This window comes from Microtus pennsylvanicus, chromosome 8 (assembly GCF_037038515.1).
Source record: "Microtus pennsylvanicus isolate mMicPen1 chromosome 8, mMicPen1.hap1, whole genome shotgun sequence".
NCBI classification, from domain to species: Eukaryota; Metazoa; Chordata; class Mammalia; order Rodentia; family Cricetidae; genus Microtus; species Microtus pennsylvanicus.
Window position 1 is genome coordinate 7,928,920 of NC_134586.1, and position 22,691 is coordinate 7,951,610.

Sequence of the window (22,691 nt, forward strand, 5' to 3'; positions counted from 1 at the left end):
CTTTTAGAATCTTATGATAACTTTGACTCTACTAGCCCTAGTTAAAGGAAACCCACATGCCCCTCAACAATACCAGGTCCTAAAAGGGGACCCCTGATATTCCAGGATTGGAATATTCCCAAAACAGGAGGAGGGGATGAAGAAAACATGTTTTGTGTAATAGTGACCCCACCTTGCCTATTGACTAGAAAAATAGGTGTTTTCCAACAGCCTGCAGGTGCTCCCCTGTCCTTTGACCCAGGCCCGTCCTGCGTTTGACATAACCAATCATAGTAAATGCCCTTAAAATGAGCCAATCCCTGCATTTGACAAACAACCCCTTCTTGAAAATGTGGTTTTTGCCTTTAAAAGCAGCCTGTGCTTGTCGGGGCTGAGAATAAAATTCCTCTTGTTTTGCATCAACTGGACTGGTGAGTGGTTTCATGGGCGATCCTTCTGAGGAGTTAGCATACTAGAGTTGGGGTCTAACAATGGTATTGTAACTGTTTGGTATACTGATATTAATTTAATTCACTCCCAAAGTTAAAGGAAGTTGGTAACTACCTACAAACTATTGGCAAAAACAGCTGGTTTAAATGTTTCAGATGGAACCCTGGACTAGTGGAGGACACAGATGGCAGCCCCTTCCCCAGATTTTTTTTAAATCTGTGGGTCACAATAAACCAGAAGTCCAACTGGTGCAGGCCTGTTGGGCACCATTGTGGTACCAGAGTATAGAGTGTGGAAGTAAAAGGAAGGGGGTGACGGAATGGTTTATGGGTTGGGGAGAGAGGTAGATCTGGAGAGGTGAGAGTGATGAGAGAATGGACTGACAGGAATTGCCAGCTGGTCACCTGAGTCCAGAGTGAAGCTGGGCCTGGGTTATGACTAGTGGCTAGGGACCAGGTCTTGGTCTGGGGTCCTGGAGCATCTGAGGGGGCCTGTGTTGATGATTGTGGCTCCTTTGGCTTCTGGGTATCTGCAGATTCCTGTGGTCTGGGCCACCAACTGGGATCACTTTGGAATCCAAGAGCCTTGCTGCTGCTGAAATCTTGCCAATCTGGATGGTATGAATGGCCACCTAGGGGCACAGTGATATTCTGGGCTCCTGCCAAGGAACATTTCTGAGTCCATAGTCCTGCCACAGTCACAGTCTGTGATGTTCCTGGCCCGTGTTTCTGCCAAGGGCCATGTGGTATGATCATGCTGGTAGTATACTGGAGCTGTTCTGACACTGTGATCAGGATGAGTTAGGTGGCCAATGATGTCAAATGGACCAGGGCTGTGGTTAAGGGCTATGTCTGGGTCCGTGGAGCTGCTGCACCCTGGGTTTGAGTTGATGTTGGCAGCTCCTGAGAACATGGAAGGCCATGCAGAGCCATGTTGATATCTGAGGACCACACTCTCCCGGGGTCAAGCCAGTCTGAGGAGCCTGCAGTCCCACCTTGATGTCTCTTGCCTATGTTGCCACAAAAGACCACAGATATGCCTGGGATCTGAGCGAAACTGGGAGTCATGAGGGTGTCCCAGAGCTGTGCTGCCACCAGGGACACGCCGATCTGGATGGCCTGGACCATAATGTTATCCAGACCAGGGCTGCTGCCGAAGTCCATGTCTTGGTCCCATGGCTTTATAGTAACCAGGGTCTGAGCTGATGTCCAGGGTTCCTGTTACTAATAAGGGCTGTGAAGATGATTGGGGTCTAGTCAGCCACCTCAAACCATGCTGGTGTCCAAGGACTGTGCTGCTGTTGGGATCATACTGACCTAGTTGGCCAGTGCTGCCCCCTGGAGCCACAGAGGCATATGAGCATGGGTAATGTCTAGGACTATGACCCCTGCGATGGCAGGGATCTGGGGTGGTATCGATGACTCCTGTTACTAAAGATGGCTCTGCAGATGCCAGGGTCTTGTCAGTCACCAGAGATCAGGTGCCTGACGGCCCTGCTGACATCTGGGGCGGCATACTGATCTGGGTGTGAGTGGCCTGTGCTACTGCTGGGGTTGTGGTGACATCAGGACCCTAGCTGCTGCCAAGGGACTATGTCCATGGTTCTGCTGTAGCTAGGGTCTATGATAATGTCTATGGCCCATGTTATCACAGGGGGTCATTGGAACCATGTTGTGCTGAGCCAGCACCATGTTTCACTGGCTCTGATATAGGTTGTCCTGTCCTTCACCTGATGAAGGTGTAAGTCACAAACAATCCCACACCAGTTTGGAATTATGATGAATAGAATGGTTATTTATTCAAAGGGGAAAAACTTATGGACCACCATCCCAGACAACAGCCCCTCTGCACTATCAGGAAAGGAGTCTAGGAGCTGGAAGTGGAGCTGGAAGCCAGAGAGAGAACCGAGGACAGCTGCTGTTTTTTTAAGGAGAGAGAGACCATGCCCCAATGGGCTGGTATCTCAGCAGCTATTGGCTGAAGGAGCAGAAGGAGCTCCCGCAGCACCCCCCCCCTTTTGTTTAAGTAAGAGAGTTCTAAGCCTACTATGAAATTATATACAATAAATACAAATGTCCTATTCTAACTAGCTTAAGTCTTGTATAATAAATAACTTGGCCAAGTCATGAGAGGAAAGTAACTACATTTATATAGTCTTCAACCCCATTGAAGATCTGAGAAGGGAAATAATGTTACCTGAGTAATTAGGAAGTGCAATCAAACAACTTCCAAAACGTGCAACAAATCACAGACAACTGGCTACCCAAAGTCACGTTTGCAGCATTGAAGCAACCAACTTTGGCTAAGGCCTAACATAACTGACATACCATTTTCAAAAGCAAGAAACTTTTCAAAACTATCTTACCCTGTCTTGGCAGGATATGACAGTCTTGTTTTATCCATTTACGGATACTCTGTATCTCTGTCAGTGGTTGAGGTATGGGTATTTCTTTACCCAAAGGCCAGTTCTGCCAAGAAGAAAGGCCCTAGGTGGAGTGTCTTTGGTGCTCAACATTCTCTCGGGAATAGATCAGTGTTGCCAGGAGCGATTGTGTCTCACTACCACGGAACTCTGAGTTAGATTAAAGGCCATTTTCTACAGCTCTTTGAAGAGGTTGAAGATTATCTATCTATACTGAATATAATCTCTATGTATCTAAAGAACCTGATTAGTCTAATTATAAATGACAAACATAGATGACTATTGATCTATATAATTCTCAATACCTATCTAACTTAAAAACTAAGACAATAAACAACTGTGCAATAAATGAGGACAATATGACCTCCAAATGTAAACAATGTACAAGTATACATTGCAATATGGTAAATATATATCAACACATAAACAATAGTTTAATCAGAGGTAGAAATGTACACTGCAATATTGTAAATATACATATATCAACACAACACATATATATATCAATACATAAAAAATGTTTTAAACAGAGGTAGAAGCATGCATGCATACAATAGTCAATATAATTTAACTTTGTATCAATATACAAGAATTGACACCAATATATTTGTCTAAAAACAATAACTCACAGGTACCAATCTATTATCCTATCATCCAATTATGATACTACAGAAGGATAATTCACCCCTGCACTAGGGAAAGACAGCCTCACCCCCCAGCACGTGTGTGTACTTCATCTGCACAGCACACTAGGGTTGATGCTGTTGCCAGAGCTGCTGGTGAGCCAGCACTAAGGATGTAAGAACAGGACAGCTGACCATACCCCTACCCTCATCTGCCCCCTGCAGCAATCATGAGATAAGGCCCTATACCTTGCCTGGGCAAAAGAGTAGAGCTGGCTCTGGTGATATGAGTGTGGGAGACTTATATCTGAAGATCTGAGATCAGGAGAACTGGCTCTCCTCCTTGCTGTGGGCTACATTGGGTGAGCTAGCCAAGGCAGTGCTAGAAAACTTGGTGGAGAAGTGAATATTAGGGAAAGCTGGTGGGCTGATCAACACAGGTACTACCCAGGCTCAGAACCAGGGCTCTGAATTGGCCCAGTGAAACCTTCACCAAATCTAGGAACTGTTGAAGTATGTAAACTTACAGATTCCAAACAGTAAGATCTCCATGACCTAGGACAACAATAGGTTGTCCAAGAGGAGCCTCAGTAAGAACCCATTATCAATGGTATACCGGAAACCAGAAGTTTAGAGCCAGACCAATGACTCACGACAACACTTGCTAGTAAAGATGAATGAACTAGAGGGTGTACTGTGTGACTCAATGGATCACACTACAACTTCCATGACAAGATTTTTCTTTTGTTGTTGTTGCTTTTTTTTGGATGGGTTTTTGGTTTTTAAATTTGGTTTTGGTTTGAGATGAAGGTTGCAAGGGCAGAGGATGGTTGCAAGGTGATGGGTGAGATAAATAAGATCAGAATTCATGATGTGAGATTCTCAAAGAATGAATAAAAGTTAAAAAGTGTTTCAGAGGAATTTTTCTGTTCCTATTTGATTTTGATTTGGCTTCCTCAGAAGCTAAGCACTGCCATTTTGGTTGGATGGACCTATTTCCCTTCTTTGGGGGTATGCAATGGTCTTTGTTGACTCATTTATCCATTCATAATAGTGTTATCCTCAACTGGGTGGCACAAATGAATTCTCTGGCTTTGCCAACTCTAATACCCCAGTGGGAGGTTACAAGGTCACTTGCTTGTGGGTTTCCAGAAACCATTGACTCATGGTGAATAGCTTAGACTATGAAACTTGGGACATTTACTTGTGGTGTTCACATTATAACTCATGTTTGTTTATCTGTAAACATGTAGAAATTCATACAGACTTCAATCGTGCTGGCTGTTAACTGAGCAAAGACCCATTCTGAATATGGGCAGCCTCATAACATTGGCTGTAGTTCTGAAAAGAATAAAGCAGGAGGAAGTGAGCTGAATGCTAATCTTTATTACTTCCTGTTCCCGACTGAGAATGTGATGTGATTGGCTGCCTTGAATTCTCAACACTATGTCTTTCCACCATAATTATAGTGGATCTCACATGAATACGAAAGATCATAAGAAATTGCACACTAAAACACTGGAAAAAAAGAAATGAATAAATTCCTGAGAACAATCAACTCACCAAAATTTAATTTAAATAGATTGAAGACTGAAGATATCTCAGAGATAGAGTACTTGCCTCTCAGGCACAGGGTCTAGGTTTGATCCTCAGTGCAAGCACACAAAGCCAAAGTGAATTAATTAGGATGAAATAGTAACTAATAATCTTACATCTAAAAACACATGTAAAACAAAAGCCTAGAACCTGATGTATATTTAGCTGGTCTCCTGTATGTGTGCACACATATACACATACACACATGTATGCACACACACATCCATGCACATGTATTTGACATTGAGGTGTCAGTGTCTGCAGGTCAGAAAACAGAATGTTCCACTGGGATGGAAGAATATGGGGAAGGCATGCTAATGATGATAGAATTGGATATTGATTGAAGCTGTCCTGGAAGACTGTTTGCCACCTCTAACATAGGCAGCAAGTAGGGCATTCTGAGTGGTGATTCAGTGCACCCCTTGGCCATTCAGTGTCTGCTTAGAAGTTTAGGATGGCCCTGAACTATCCCATTATACTCAAATCTATATAAAACAAAAGAAGGGAACAAATGAGGAAACTGAACAGTTATACTGAGTAAAATAAAAATTCTTAGATAATAATTAACAAAATAGTTACAATATAACATTAGTCTGGCTCAGAAGTGCATAGTATTCTGGATAATACTAAAGAGTGAATTCCAGTAACACTGATTAATCTTACAACTGTCTTTAAATTTTTTTCTTTTTGAGTACACCATGAAGACCAGGCTCACTTTGAATTTAACAACCATCATCCTGCCTCCCCCTCTGAAGTCCTAAATCTGGGATTATAGGCTTATGCTTTCTATCATTTTTTTTGTTAAAAATATTTATTTTATTTATATATTTGTGCACTTGTGTGTAAGTGCCAGTGGAAGTCAAAGCAGGATTTTGGTGTTCCTTGCTGGAGTTCCAGATGTTTGAGGGCTACCATCCTATCTTGGCCATCCTCTACTTCTTCATTAGAAGATATTGTGGCCATAGAAGCCATGTATATTGCAAAGAATTATGTTCTTGTTTATGATTATATTACTTGTGAACTCATTCAATGGAAATTTCACTCAGAGGTTCATGGCATCTAGCTGCACATTCTCCTTTAAACCCAATAAACTGAGACTGGAAGTCAATGACAGATAAGTGCTCAAAATAACTGATATTTTGGACTCCATGTGTGATGTGTGTTATACAGTTGAATGACTAACACTTAAGGAAAGTTTAAAAGAGTCTTTGTTTCTATGAGCTGCTGACACATTGGAAGACACAGCTCTGATCTCATTTAGATTACACATTATCCAGTTAATGCTGGATGTCATGGGAGATTATAGATAATGATAAACATCCACCTGGTGTGCTTTTCACATATTTTAAGCATTATTCTGGAAATGGTTGTCACATCAGTCCTCATAAAATCCTGTAACATGAGTCCTGTCATGCACCATTAAGATACAGGATTTATAGTATGGAAGAGTCCACCAATTTTCTGTGGTCACATAGATCAGAAGTGGCAAAGCCAATATTTACTGCTGGAGATTTTTATGCAACAATCCACCCATTTTCAGGTGCCTGACTATTTACAACAGTATAACGGTCCTCACGAAAAATTTGATCTTGAAAAACCTCATAACCTTCAATCTTACCTTGTACAAGGACCTTAGTGTCTCTCCAATAGCTTTTCCATTATAACTGCGGAACATATTTTAGTACTAATAAGATTAATTGAAGCCAGTCATTTAGGGTAATTCAATTTCTTGAAGACCATGTTTTTAACAATTCTCTCATATGTTCTGAAATCATACCATATGAAATTATTGCTTCTTTAATATCCTTTATATCTTTCATATGTTTTGAAAGGTTGTCAGTCCACATATCCTTCGGGAATTGTTATTTGCTGTTTTTTCACAAGTAGTAACATGATATAATCATAGTAGGTAATTCATAACTTTAGGCAAGTCATCTTTGACTCTGTAAGGTACTGGAGAGTTTAAGTCCCCTCTAATCTCTCATCTGTGCCTAAACATTTTTTTTATCAGTTTAAACAAGTTCTTTTAATGCTTGAAATCTATTCTTCACTGCTTCCTGTAGGATTTGAGCCTCCTCAACAGTGAACGATTCCAGTGATTTCATTAGATCAATTACTTTCTTTTCTCATCATCCACACTTGAGTCTAAGGATTTCATTTTATCCATCCATGACACCTTTTCATTCTTAGAGATTATGTGAATGGCATGTAGATTGCCTTACAAAAGCAATGTTATATCTGCCAATTTTTCATAAGCATTTGACATAGAATGAATTTTGTCTGCTAATTTATTATTTCCATGTTCCATGGAGTGAATTTTGCCTTTCAATTTATCATTACCATTTCAATGGAATGAATCCTTTCATATAAACTCTCACTACCACTTCTCATTCTTGGAAATGTTAACAAACCATCTTTTAAGGATATGATATGAATTGCCAATCTAATAGCAACTAAAGCTAAAAATGTATATGTCCCAGGTAGGCCATGTATCTCTTCTAAAATTCTATCCATAGCAGAAACAATGTTTTTAAATTCCTGATTGGTGATATTATGTTCTAGGCTTCTTTGTTCCTGGTTGTTTAGCCCCCAAATCATCACACAGAAACCATAGTATTTGCAATACCATTTGGCCAATAGCTTAAGTGAATTTATGGCTATCTCCTATCTTAAATTAACCCATCTCCATTAATCTGTGTATTGCCATGAGGCTGTGGCTTACTGGGTAAAGTTCTGGCATCTGTTTCTAGTGGGACAACATGGCTTCTCTCTAAACTCTGCCTTCTTTCTCCTAGCATTCAGTTTATTTTTCCTTGCCTAGCTCTAATACTTTGCCTTATTACAGGTCAAGACAATTTCTTTATTAACCAACAGAATTCATAGCATACAGAAGGAAATCCCGCATTACCTTCCCTTTTCTGTTTATAAAAAGGAAGGTTTTAACTTTAACATAGTAAAATCACATATAACAAAACAGTTATCAAGCAAAATTACAGTTACAATATTCATATCTCCTTTTTCTTTTATCATAACTAAGAAAAACTATAACTATCCATTCTTCAACTCCATAAAAGATTCCAGAAGGATGTAATATTACCTAAGTAAACAGGAAGTGCATTATAAGCAACTTCCAAAACTCTGGAAATGGCAGAGACATCTCACGGCCTGGACAGTCATCCATCTTCGGTCCACAGGCTCATAGTGTCTTGCAGACTTTTCCATAAAGCAGGAAATTTCAAAGACAGTTCCATCTTTACTGGCAGTGTGTCAGTCACTTTTTTCTGGGTCCTGCAGAATGTCTTGCAGACTCTTTCATGAAGCAGGAACTCTAAAATACTCTCTCTCCTTCTTTAGGCAACTTCAGAAGTCATTTCTCTGTGGGAAATGTCCATCTCATTCATCAGTCCAGTCAAGAGCAGTTTATAGCCAATGGTTAACCAACTCTGTAAGGAGCCTCTTCAATGTCCATCACCCTCTTGAAGTAGATTGGTGCTGCCAGGAGCAGATGTGTCTCATTGTCATGAAAAGTCCTAAGTTCTTAAAACATTTTAAATGACATATTCTGAAGGTCTCTGAAATATTTGAAGAATATCTATTTAGCTGAAATATATCTCTATATACCTAGAAAACCTAACTAACGTGACTACAAGCTTGACAATTATATTGACTCTCTATTAATCTATGTTTCTTAATTATACATTACATTTTTAAATGAGCTACAAAACTCAATACCTCAAGAGCAGAAATATACATATATAACAAAATTGGTCTTAAATTTGTATCAATAAATCAAGATCCATACCAATGCAAATCTCTATAGCATATCTTCTTTAAATGTAAACAAACATTTATAAACAATATTTGGAAATTTAAGTGTCATTCTCTCCAAACTGTTTCCTGCTTTTTGTTTGGTGAAGTAATTTTGGCGCTGTTCATGGTGACCTTTCAGGGGGTCTTGGTCCATCAAACTACATTGGTCTGGAAGGATTCCACAGGTTCTTATCCTCTGTGGAAACAAAAGAAGAACCTTTTTTCCAAAGCAACATGTCCTTAGACCCAAATTCTGGAATCAAGATACCTCTCTAATATACATGCTGGTTTAGCTTAGCAGTCCATACAATGAAATGTCTCTCTGTACTTAGCTCCTTTACAGTCAAAAAATTCTAAGAAAATACAATAATATATAATCCAGACTCTGTGTATATTCCATCTTTATGTGACTTATTTTTCCTTATTCCTTTAAATCTATGACTATCTGTACTCTGTCTCTTTAAGGACTTTTTTTTAAAGAAACCATTTACTTCTTTTAACAATTCTCTATACTATTTTTTTTTATCTCTCTCCCAAGCCTATGTACATTTATCCCACATTGAGACCCATTTAGAGGTCGTTTTCATTTGAATTTGTCTTTATTGTGCATCTGTAATCTTTTTATGACCAGAACTGCTTTTATGTCAAGACATTAAGCAGTTTGTAACACACTGCTTACAAATTCATTGAAATGTTTGGCTTCCTGAATTAAGTAGAGTTAGACCTGGCAGCATGGCCCAGAAAGCTTCTGTTTCAGGTAGCTTTTTTTCTGTTATCACTAAATTAGGAAAATCTTTCTTAAAGGAGCCATGACATTAAATTGTGCTCAAATCTTTCTGTTTTCCCTAGAATTCCTTCCCACACTCTCTCAGGTTTTAAGTGCATTTTAGTCAACCATGGTTGTGAACAAGTGGCCTCATACAACAATATTATTCACCAATGGCTTGGAAAATTTGTTTATTAATTCATTTATCAATCTGTATTTAGTTGTCAAACAATTTGCCACAGAAATCCTCAGAAAAATTGTTGTAGGTATGATAATCTTTATTGGCCAGCAGGCGGAGTCATTCTCCTGGTAACTGCTGAGATTTTATGGTGTAATAACAATGATTGGGAAGCAGGTATCACAGGAGAGGTATTAAAGTAGATTGCCCCAGGCTGACCCAGGTCTGAGTCAGGATTCCAGAACTGACCTGTCAATTCACAAGTTACTTTCTTAATTAAAGTTCCATGTCTCCACAGGTTTCTGTAAATTTTCAGTGCCCTTGTAAGTGTTTCTCTTCTTGAGACTTCTGGGAACTCTTGGAATGTAAAGACCTCAAGAAGGAAACCTGGTCCAACAGCCTTTGTGGCCTCCATGAGGCAGAGGTGGAGAACAAACACAAGGGATGTCTGCATGTCCTTGAAGGCAATAGCCTTCAAGTGAGTTCAAAGGACATCACCTGGGTCTCATTTGCTTTGGTAAAGAAACAGAAAGCTTGTTGGGTGGTGGTGGCACACGCCTTTAATCCCAACACTCTGGAGGAAGAGGCAGGCAGATCTCTGGGAGTTCGAGGCCAGACTGGTCTACAAGAGCTAGCTCCGGGACAGGCACCAAAGCTACAGAGAAATCCTGTCTCGATAAACCAAAAAAAAAAAAAATTAGAAAGCTTTATTTTAATCACACTTTCCTTAACCTAAAGTTTGAGCCTAACGAGCTCTGAGACTATCTTTCATATCATCAAAGATTCAGTATAGTTATTTGCATTGGGCTTTTCAATAGAAATAAAACAAACCAAACCTTCTCTTAAGGCCTTATTTTCAAGATCAGTCAGAGTAAAATACTTCCTAGATAATTTTATAATATTCAAGGTACTGGTTAAATTATTCCTATTCAAGTAGTTGTATGTATGTGTGTATGCATTTGTGTATATACAATGTTATGTGTGCAGGTACAGATGCACAAATACAGGTGTGCATATTATGGAGTCCACGAATCAATACTGAATGTCTTCCTCTGGAATGTTCCACGTTAGGTTTTATAATAAAGTCTCTTTACTGAACTTGTCAGTTGTTTATTTGGTTAGTGTACTGGGTCAGCACACTGTTGTCTGGGTCCTCCCAGTGTTGGGTTATAGGCTGGTGCAGAGAAGTCCAGATTTTTACTTGGTTGCTAAGTATCCAAACTGAATGTCACAAACTTAAAAATTAAACATGCTACCTACTGAACCACTTCCACAGCTGTCCTGAACAGTTTTGTATCAACTTGATACAGGCTACAGTCGTTTGGGGAGAGGGAACCTCAACCGAGACTATGTCCCAAGGAAATTGACTGATGGTCTAGCCTGTGGTGCAGTTTTTTGATTAATGCCTGCTATTGGAGGGCCTAGCTCACTGTGAGTAGACCCTTCCTGGGTTGTTTAAGAAAGTAGGCAGTGCAAACCATGTGGAGCAAAGCAGGAAGCAGCTTCAAGGTCTCCACATCTGCTCCTGCATCCAGGTTGCTGCCATGGGTTTCTTGCCCTGACTTCCATCAGCAATGAACCATGATATAAAAAGAACTGTGAGCTAAAATAAACTCTTTATCCTCTGAATTGCTTTCAGTCCTGGTATTTTATCATAGTAGTAGAAGCCCTGAGTAAGATACCCCAGGCTTAAGAGAGGCTTTTCATAAGAATGCTTTGCTACAGTTCAGTAAGTAGTTAAAAAGTGTAGTGATAGGAGCTAGCAGGCCTGCTTTTCGTCCCACCCGGCTCCCGCATGGCTAGCTTTACACCTGAAATAACAACACACAAACTGTATTCTTTTAAACATGCCTGGCCCATTATATCTAGCCTCTTCTTGGCTAACTTTCATATCTTGATTAATCCATTTCTATTAATGTGTGTAGCACCATGAGGTGGTGGCTTACTGGGAAGGATTCTAGCCTACATTCGTCTCGGGTCAGAGAATCATGGCGACTGCATCACTGCCTTCTACCCAGCATCCTGTTCTGTTTACTCTGCCTATCTAATTTTCTGTCCTATCAAAGGGCCAAGGCAGTCTCTTTATTAACCAATGAAAATAAAACATAGGCAGAAGACCCACCTGCATCAAAAAAGCTGTCTGTTTTAATATTTTAATAATTTAACAACTATCCTACTACTGGGTTGTCTTGTCTAGCATTGATATGCGGGCTTGTGTCTAGTTTTTTGTAATTTATTAAGCCTCATTTAGTTTATATCCCTGGAATGGCAGCTTTTTAATTTTTTTTTCTTAAGGGAAATGGAAAAGACAGAGATCTGGGGGACAGGGAAGGTAGGTGGAGGAACTAAGATGAGTGGAGGGCGGTGAAACTGTAGTCAGGTTGTAATGTAAGAGAGAAAAAAAGAAGGAAAAACAATTCAGCCTCAGAAATGAATAAAAAGAAATGACTTGTTATGATTCAGTAAATAATTTAACAACTCTCTGTTACCCTGGAAAGACAGCAGTAAGATGTTCAAGGCATAAACATCTGGAAACCATCAGAAGAACAGCATGGCCAAACCTGGGAATAGGATTGCAACTCATGGAGCAAGATGCTTTTCCAAGATCAAGGTATGGTGTGTTTGGATGCATGCATGTACATATGCATGCAAGCTTTGATAGTCCGTGTAACATTGCTTCATTCCAGCAGAAAAGCCATTTTACCCAATTTGCTGTTAATTTCTTGCCTTAAAGAAGTTGGTTTTATAATTAGGGATGTCTGACCAGGATGATCCATCCAGGATGCTTTAGAGGATGTTAAAGGAAGATGGTGTTTCAAATGTTTAGGTTTGCATTAAGTTGTGGATTTCAGTCTGAGTTCAGAGGTCAGAACCCCAGAGCTCAGTCCTCAGGGGTCCTTGACAGAAGGTCAGGGGTCACAAGTGCTCTGCTAATTGATATGCAAAGATGACTTCATGACCTAGCCGGACAAATATTTTCTGCAAGCTTTGGCAATACTACAATCCTTGTTTTGTAATATAAAAAGTATAGTGTGTTAGCTGATGATTTTCAATATTTTAGAGACAAATTGTCATTCTCATAGTTCTAAAAGCTTTTTGCATCACCAAATGTGAGCGTGCATTAAAGCAGGGAATGTGAGCACTGGTCAAGTCATCCTATCACAGGAATTTCCCATATTCACATGTAGTGGGCGCCATACACTAATGTAAAAGACAGGAGGCCTCAGACTCAGCCCTGGAAAGTGTTTTTTTTAATTCAACATTTTATTTTGCTTTATAAATAATACCATTCAAAATTTCCACCTCCTCCCCGCCTCCCATATCCCTCACACTCCTCCTTCCCCCCATCCAGTCCTAAGAGAGGGCAGGGTACCCTGCCCTGTGGGAAGTCCAAGGTGCTCCCTCCTCCATCCAGGTCTAGGAGGGTATGCATCCAAATAGACTAGGGTCCCAAAAAGCCAGTACCTGCAGTAGAATCAAATCCCAGTGCCATTATCATTGGCTTCTCAGTCAGCCCCCAATTGTCAGCCACATTCAGAGAGTCTGATTTAATCTCATGCTCATTCAGTCCCAATCCAGCTGGCCTTGGTGATTTCCCCTTAGATCAGTCCCACCATCTTAGTGGGTGGACAAACCCCTTGCGGTCCTGACTTCCTTGCTTATCTTCTCCCTCTTTCTGCTTTTCAAGTGGACCTTGGGAGTAGAGTCCAGTGCTCCAATGTGGGTCTCTGTCTCTATCTCTATCCATCAACGGATGAAGATTCTGTGGTGATAAAGTGTTTTTACCTCAGTGTTATAAGTACTTTGCAGGAAGTAAGTGATACTAGGCCTGGCTTGATTGTTTGAAACCTCAAATCCCACGCCCACTGACACACTTTCTCCAACAATGCTAAGCCTCTTGATAATGCTACTCTCTGGAGGCCAGAAGGTTATTCCTATCTAAAAAAGACTACCACTGTTACTTTGGAGATTAACTACAGTAGGTATTGGTGAAAAGGTTATGAAAAAAATTTAAAATCATGACTTTACAGCACAAAATTTAGAGGTAATTGTTTAAAAATAGTTTTCTCTGTATTTAGAGCTATCTTAAATGCTAGGGTAGCCAAATATTCTATAGTGACAAATTGGAAGCTCTGCTTCCTAAAGTTAGAAATATAAATCATTAACAAAGGTGTTCCTAGCCAGGGTAAATCATGACCTTCATGGACTTTGATCATTCACACACTGGTGACCTCATTAGATTCCAGCGGTTAGTTCTAAGCCAGTGGCTCCACAGATGGCCCTAGTTAATGTATATGGAACAAAAAAAAAAAAAAACAACCCAAAACTCATGAACCTTAGCAAAGGAGTACAAGTAATGAAGGTGTTGGGGGAGAGGGCAAAGAGAGTAGGAAAGTAATCATCAAAATGGACAATGTATATAGAAAATCACCAAGCAGTGACTTAGTCAATAAAATTTATTAATGAAAACAAAGGAAAATATCTTAAGGGGGTGGGGAGATATCTCAATCAGTAAAGTGCTTGCCTAAGAAGCAGGAGAACTTGAGTTCATTCCCCAAGCCGACATATAAACTAGGCATGGTGACACTAATTGTAATTCCAGTGTGGGGGAGATGGACTCAGCAGATATGTGGTGCTCACTGATACCCAGCCTTGCCACCCGCGTGAATTCCAGACAGGTGAGAGTCCCTGTTACTAGAAGTATTTACAAAGATTGAGGAATTGCACCTACAGTTGTTTTTTGTCTTCTCATGTGCATATACATACATAAACTCATCCCTCATAAGCATACACACACTTACACAAAGAAATGAAAGAGAATACAAAAAAGAACTCCATTAGGAGGAAGGAAAGGACTGCTCTAGGAGTGTTTGCTTCAGACTGTAGCGTGTTGAGGTGAACAGTCAGCAGGATTGGCTTTATAAATGCAGACATTATGTAGCAGTAAACTAGAGCCACATGAACATTGATGTCTTTTACTTTCTGTCCACAACCGAGTACTTTAGAGAAAGAGCAATTTTTACTACCTGCTTAGTTTTCTTCTTTAAAACTTAAATTAAATAAATGATCTCCCAAGCCTGATTACTTTCTTTTTAATTTTGTAGACCTTGCTTTAAAATATAGTACCTGAATTATGAAACTCGGGAGAAGTAATTATGTATCAATCACATCCTCTCAAAGATTTGCAGTGGGAAGGGGAAACGTCTCTGCCAATGTCATTTAGAGTTAGAAGACACACTTCTAGAGGTGGAATTGCATTATCTTAAAGTTGTACAGCACTTTTGAGCTATATATACTGAACTTGGTGTTCACATTTCCCAGTTCTTTGTTTTGCATATATTTTGCTCCAGTTTATCCAAATTAATTGGTACTCGTGGCAATAACTTTACAAGCAGTGTACCCTAACCTAACACTAGGATGATTTGCCTATTAGTTCAGATGTGATCGTATAGAAGTTTCAGAAGCTGGGATGGTGACATTTGACATCAACCTACTGCAGGAAGATAAGTTAAGGGAAACAGTAATGCATTCACTACATCATTCAATTTAAGGTTATTAGTCATAGGCAGGTGGTGAGGAGTCTTATTGGTATATAGCCACATTTTATCCTGCACACGTGGGACCCCAAAATTTTCTGTCCTGGATTTACATGCCACAAACACCACTTGGGCTACTGAGATAAAGGGTTATAGGACACATTGACTCAGAAAGAAAAATAAGACAGATCACTTTACTGTAACTATTGATTCCAGTAGTGAGAACGTAGCTTATTTTTCTCAGGAATGTAGACAAAGTGGACAAAGGCTTGAACTGGTCAAATACTTTGGAGAGAGCATAATAGGTTTGCTTCAGAAGCAATGCTGTGGTGCAGTTCTGTGTTCTATTTCTTAAGGACAACACTTGTTCTGTAGATAACAGTATAATGCTGGAGACCCATCAATAGCCATGTCTTACACAGAATAACCCCATGTCTTTCTGTATGAATAAGATACACTGATACAAGAGCTAGGCCATATCCATCTACAGGACCCACCACTACTAACCAACTATTTGAATTCCGCCCGCATTTCCAGAGTTAGGACAGCATGACAGAGTAGAGATTACACTTTATAGTTTTTTCCATTTTCAAGGTTTTTTAATGTTGATATAATCCCCACCTCATGGTAGATGCTGTTTTGCAAGTAGATGGCAGACAGAATCAGAATACAAGGTTCTGACTATTTCTTAAACATTTTTCTTCATAGATATTTCTGTTGGCAACAGCATGCGCATATATATCCAAGTCACTATCAGGAACTTATATGAATTCCATGCTCACACAAATAGAAAGACAATTTGACATTCCCACAGCTATAGTTGGACTGATCAATGGGAGCTTTGAGATTGGTGAGTTATTTTTACACTTACTTATTATTATATATTGATATTCTCTTCTTATTTCCTGCATTAGCTATTTCATCTGACTGAAATATATGCTTCCTGTTGTGATTAAATAATCTGGTTTGGGTGTGAAGGAACCACTTATTTAAATATCCTTGTGATGACATTTTATTATTGCCACGTACCCTGACATGGTCCCTCTTTTCTGACAAGTAGCAGAAAATTTAGAGTATTAATATCTAATTCTACCACTTCATAATTCAAAGAAAAGCTAAAAGCTTTTCTTTGGCATTTTAGAGGTTTCTGTGGGAGCCTGGAGGAACTGGTGTTCTGAAGGAGGGAGCAAATGCTTCTTGTATCCCGCTGTGTCTCTGAGGTTGCTAGCTTTCCATTCCTTAAGGAAGACTAAGATGCTTTCCTGTGTTTGAGTTTTGTCAGACACACTTCCTAAGAAGAATGAATGAACTTTAGGCCCTCTTTTGGTGATGAACTCAGATATGAGAATGCAAAGGGTGAAGGAGGGAAAGATGTCCTCTATAAACAAAGTGACCTGAAAGATTTTTGTTCTTAGTTTTTACTTCCTTTAAGGTGAAATTATTTTTAATGTTTTAAATCAAAACATCAAAGAAAGTAGGAACTGTGAAGTAGCTAACACATATCGAGGATGCTTCATCTTGTCTACCAGGATCAAGGTTCTTAAAGTCATCCACCTGTGTTCTTGACCTTCACAGTAGTCAGGATGAATGCCTTATGTAAGCTTTTCACAGACTCAGTCATGCTCTAGTGTGTTAGATACAACAAAGGCAGTTTGTTGTTTTTCCAAGGTCCTATGGAACACATTGTGCTAGGGAAGACGGTTTCTTAAAGGGGCAAAGGTTATCCGGGAGGAGAAATGGACAGGTAAATGTGAAGGGGAGATGTGTACAGAGGGTAAATCATCAAATAGCTTGTGTGGGGATCAAGTCAGCCCTGTATTATGAGAAGGTGGAAGTTGTTAGAACATGAACCTGGAAAAGTGTGCAGGGATGAAAAATGGGTAGAGATTGTGGCTTGCTCTGGAGTATGTCTTCTATCCCTTATGTGGCAGAAAGCCAGTATGGGGTTGGAACAGGGTCATGATTTTTCTATGTTAAGGACTCCTATTGAAAACCCAATACTACCGATTTTAGGATATTTTAATTGCACAAAATGAAACTATATAGGTAAAGAGGAAGCCAGGCCGGGCGGTGGTGGCGCACGCCTTTAATCCCAGCACTCGGGAGGCAGAAGCAGGCGGATCTCTGTGAGTTCGAGACCAGCCTGGTCTACAAGAGCTAGTTCCAGGACAGGCTCCAAAACCACAGAGAAACTCTGTCTCGAAAAAACCAAAAAAAAAAAAAGAGGAAGCCAGTTGTTACACAAAAGCAACAGAAATGTTAATGCCAGTTAATGATTATTGAAAGCAATTTTCTCCCAATTCACAGAAAACTTGATTTTATGGAAAACTAATTTCTGTGAACTCTGTGGTTTTTAGACTAAAAGTTAAAAAGTCTTGTTTAAATTAGAAAATATTAACTCCTCCATCAGCAATAGATGTGATAGATGACTTGGGGGAAGTCTTAAGTAGAAATAGTTGTGAGAAGAAGGAATTCACATTGTCCAATGAATGCAGCATTTGGTGGACATTTCCCCAGGTAGTTTTACAAGCAACCTGCTCCTAGCCTGGACTACATCTTACATTTCCCCATACCTTCCATCAATTATTGAGGGCCACCAAGGCAACATAAAATGCAATCTAAACCTAGTGTGAGGAGTAAATGCTTTTCATTTCAGACAATAGAGATTTCAGATAAGAGCCAGTGTACACAGACTACAAAGAAGCCCAGATAGCTCAAACACTGGCTGTCCCAGGACATTACCTTCTGAATGATGACCTCAATGACAGGGACTTTCGACAAAGAAAGTGTAATAAGGATATGGAAGTGGGGTGCAAACCATTCAAAATAATGCATCACCTCTTCTACTTAGCAGAATAGAGAGAAATATGATTGGAAGAAAACAAAGTCTTCATATATCTTTTAAGTATTTGAGATCACTTAGAGATTTACAAAGTCATCAAAGAAGGGTGTTTGAGTTTTCTGATTTTTTTCTTTATCTTTTATATGAGCAGGGCAAATAGTCTACATCAAACTAAAAATATATGGTTTGAGGAAAGCTTACTTATGTTGCTTCTTTTTTTGTGAATAATGCTTATGATTGAGCCTAGAGCCTCCTACACATTCGACAAGCATTCTACCACCATATTCTCAGACTCTTTATTTATTTTTTATGTTGATGAAGTTCTTAGTAAGGTGACCAGGCTGATCTTGAACTCACTCTGTAGCGCCGGCCAACCTTGATCTCGCAGTCTTCTTGTCTTAGCCACACTGTGACTGGGGACGGCAGGACTATGACACCAAGACACACTTGTACTTTTTTTTCTTAAGCATGTTTATCAAAGGCCTCTCTGTCAGAATAGGGCTTCCCTCTGAGGTTCTTTAAACCAAAGCTTTCTCCTAAACCACAGAGATGAGTTTTTATGTTAATTTTTTGATTCTGGTAATCTCATCCTAAGATAACAGTATGTGGTCTGAGGGAATATGTAGCATTAGAAGTACACGTTCATCATGGCCATGTTGAGTCACAAAGAGGTTTTTAAATAGTCAAAATAGTTCCATTTGACTCTGAATAGAGCAGTCATAAAAGGAGAGGTCAGGGATGACACGTCCTTCTGTATCCATTATCAAGGGCTGAATAATTCCTAATAGAGGACTTAATATTAATCAGAATGGAGGAGAACCTTACAGGGTCACAATTGATATATATCTATTTAAAGGAGTAAGTCACAAAACAGTCCCACACCAGTTTGGAATTATGATTAATAAAAGGATTATTTATTTAAAGGGAAAAACTTACAGATCACCATCCTAGACAATAGCATTCTGCACTACCAGGAATAGAGTCTGGTAGCTAGAAGCAGAGTCTAAAGCAAGAGAGGGATCGGCTATAGCTGCTTTTTCAAGTCAAAGAGACCACGCCCAAGTGGGCTGGTGTCTTAAAGGCTATTGGCTGAAGGGGCGGAAGGAGCTCCCACACACAAACCTCGTAGACACCCATCCCTGTATTCTTAAGGAGGTTGTTAAACAACGACCCTAAAGTACAAATGTTTGAGAGTTTATGGACTAAGATCTGCTAATACTTTACTGAAACAACATTCTCTTTCCCCTCTCCTAGGAAACCTTTTGTTGATTATATTTGTGAGTTATTTCGGAACAAAACTGCACAGGCCTGTCATGATTGGTGCTGGATGTGTAGTTATGGGCTTAGGGTGTTTCATAATATCACTACCTCATTTCCTGATGGGCCGGTGAGTATCCCAGTTTTTGATGATGTTTTAGGTTGAACTTTCATTTACAGGAAATGAGGCTCAGAATTTTCTCTCTGGGAGGAGCAATGCTCCCCCAAAGTACAGAATGCTAATATGGAAATTAGAAGATATGGTCTCCACATGGCTGGTATGATTTGTGAATCTTGTGACCTTTGGGTCCATTTCAAGTCTCATCTAATCCATTGGTGAAGTGCAAATTTGAGAAACCACTTTTATGAAGTTGGGACACCTGAATGGATTCTCTGAATCTGCCAAAGCTTGGGCTGACTTTTAGACACTCCAGTTACAAGAGGTCTACAGTTTGACATATTCAGGGGTCAGCAAGGGATAGCCCTTGTATTCAAGACTTATTTTCCTTTTCATGTTTACTATTGTATCATAACATAGGAAAGTGTAAATGTGAATTATGTAATTATCCCTTTTTCCCTTTCCTGCTTTCTTGGGGAAAGTTTTTACTTCTTTCTTCTGTTTGCTTGTGTCTTATTACTTTTTAGTACCTTAATATCAAATGATATGCAAAATAATGTTTTCTACGATAGAATCATGCTATTCTTTGTTATAGAACTCAGTTTTTATCCAGGTTCAAAACTTAGCTCATTTTGCAACATTTGATAGACTTCATCCGAGTCTCTCATTATCTCACAAGGCCCTCACTGGCTGGCAGAGTGAACAGCCCTCAACACGGGTCAGAAACTTCACTTTTGTCCCAGGCATGCCTTTTGCTGTTGTCTGCTATTCTTTGCCTGCCTCTGAATGTAAACCTCTGGACCATCCCAGTGCCATTTCCTTGTAATTCTCTATCATTCTTTTCCTTATGAATTTGACTTCCTTTCCCATCTACTTTTTCCTCCTGTCTCCCCCTATTCTTTTTCATTATTTCTTTTGTTTATCTTTCTTTTTGTTTTTAAGATCTTTCATCAATTTTATGTATGTCAGTGTTTTACTCACACGTATACATATGCACCATGTGTGCATCTTGTGCCCACAGATATCAGAAATGTGTCTAATTCCCTAGAAATTGTTAGCTACTGTGCAGGTGCTGGAACCTGGATTCTCAAGAGCAATGCAACAAATTCTCTTAACTACTGATTGATAGCTCCAGTTGCTCTTTCCTATTCTTTTTTTGGGACAGAGTCTTGCTATATGTCCCAGGCTGGCATGGGATGTGCTATATAGGTCAGACTGGCCTTAAACTTTTGGTGATTCTCCTGCTTCAGCCTTCCAACTGTAGGCACTTTTGATATTTTTGGTGTTAGCAATTTTGATTCCAAGAGTCATTGTCAGGTAATGGATTCTGTCAATTCTTGTTATGATATTGTAAGCAGAATTTTCTTGTCCTGACTGCGTGGTCCCAAATAATCCCTCAGAGGCTTATGTTAATTAAAAATGCTTTACTGAAAGCTCAGGCTTATTGCTAGCTAACTCTTCTAAGTTAACCCGTATTCCTTATCTATGCTCTGCCACACGGTGGTACCTTTATTATCAAGGCATCTTTATCTCCTGCTCCCTCTACATCTGGCTGGTGACTCCTCTCTTCACCATTCTCCTTCCCATCATCCTTAGTTTGGTTGTCTGCCTATGCTTCTTGCCTTGCAATGGCCCATTAGAGTTTTTTAAAATCAATACGAGTGACAAATCTTTAAAGTGTACAAGAATATTTTTCCATAGCATTTCTCCCTTTTTGCCTAATTAAAAAGAGAGGTTTTAATTTTATGTTTAAAGTTAACTTTAAGATTATGTACAACAAAACAGTTATCAAGTGAAGAAGGATGCTTAAAAGAAATCCCACACTAGTTCAGAATTGAGAATAATAGATGGTTTTTTATTTAGAGGTAGAGTCACAAGTCACAATCCTTCTGCTGGATACTATGGGCCAGTAGGCTGAAGATGGATGCCCCAACGGAACAGAAGAACTTTGGGTGACTGTCTAGGCAGTGAGATGTCTTTGTCATTTCTAGAGTTATGAAAGTTGCTTACACCATTCTTCCTGTTTACTTAGGTACTATTATATCCTTCTGGAGTCTTTGATGGAGTTGAAGATTTTATAGTTATAGTTTTCCTTAGTTATAATAAAAGATAAAGTATATATAAATATTATAACTGTAATTCTTGCTTGACAAGTGTTATATGTAATTTTATTATGTTAAAGTTAAACTCTTCCTTTTTGTTTAAAGAGAAAAGGGGAAAAGGTGTGGGAGGTCCTTCTGTCTATGTGTTGCTTTTATTGGTTAATGAATAAAGAAACTGTCTTGGCCTGTTGATAGGACAGAACTTAGGTAGGTGGAGAAAACTGGACTGAATGCTAGGATGAAGAAGGCAGAGTCAGAGAGAAGCCACAGAGCCACCAGAGTCAGCCATGCCAAAACTTTAGCCGGTAAGCCACAGCCATGTGGCGATACACAGATTAATGGAGATAGGTTAAATTAATATGTAAGAGTTAGCCAATAAGAAGCTAGAGCTAATGGGCCAAGCAGTGTTGTAATAGAAGTGGGGGGGTGCGTCCCTGGCACCAGGCCGCCAGCACGGCTAGCTTTATCTGAAATAATTACACGCAAACTGTATTCTTTTAAACACGACTTGGCCCATTCGTTTTAGCCTCTTATTGGCTAGCTCTTACATATTGATCTAACCCATTTCTAATAATCTGTATAGCCCATGAGGTGCCTTACCAGGGAAGATCTTAACCTGCTGCTGTGTCGGGTGGGAGAATCATGGCGACTGCCTGACTCGACTTTTTTCTCCCAGCATTCTGTTCTGTCTACTCCGCCTACCTAATTTTCTGTCCTATCAGGCCAAGCAGTTTTCTTTATTAGTTAACCAATAAAAGCAACAGATAAGATACAAGACCCACCTCCATCAAAGCAGTGATTTAATTAATACAGTTTCTGTGTGATTATTTTGGGTCTAAGTTAGCCAGGAGGCTAGGAAGAACAAGTAGCCCCTCCTTGTAATAATCAAGTAAGAATTACAGTTACAATATCCAGTCTATTTGTATTTGACAAAATTAGAGAAAAATACTCTATTTTCTATCTTATCATTGTGAGTCCAAAGTTTTGTACCTAATTTATCTTTTGTCATAA

The 22,691-nt window shown here is 39.5% G+C and overlaps 2 protein-coding genes across 2 annotated transcripts in view; one reads left to right on the forward strand and one right to left on the reverse strand.

Moving 5' to 3' along the window:
• The window catches only part of Slco1b3 (solute carrier organic anion transporter family member 1B3), a 1,042,880-nt gene that overhangs the window by 492,238 nt on the left and 527,951 nt on the right, over positions 1-22,691 (reverse strand). The window lies entirely within an intron of this gene.
• Positions 12,376-22,691, forward strand: part of LOC142855684 (solute carrier organic anion transporter family member 1A5-like) — a 55,313-nt gene continuing 44,997 nt past the window's right edge. Inside the window, exons 1-3 of the mRNA XM_075982132.1 lie at positions 12,376-12,435; positions 16,070-16,211; positions 19,458-19,590. Of these exons, the coding sequence (XP_075838247.1) occupies positions 12,376-12,435; positions 16,070-16,211; positions 19,458-19,590 (335 nt within the window). The remainder of the gene's footprint in view (positions 12,436-16,069; positions 16,212-19,457; positions 19,591-22,691) is intronic.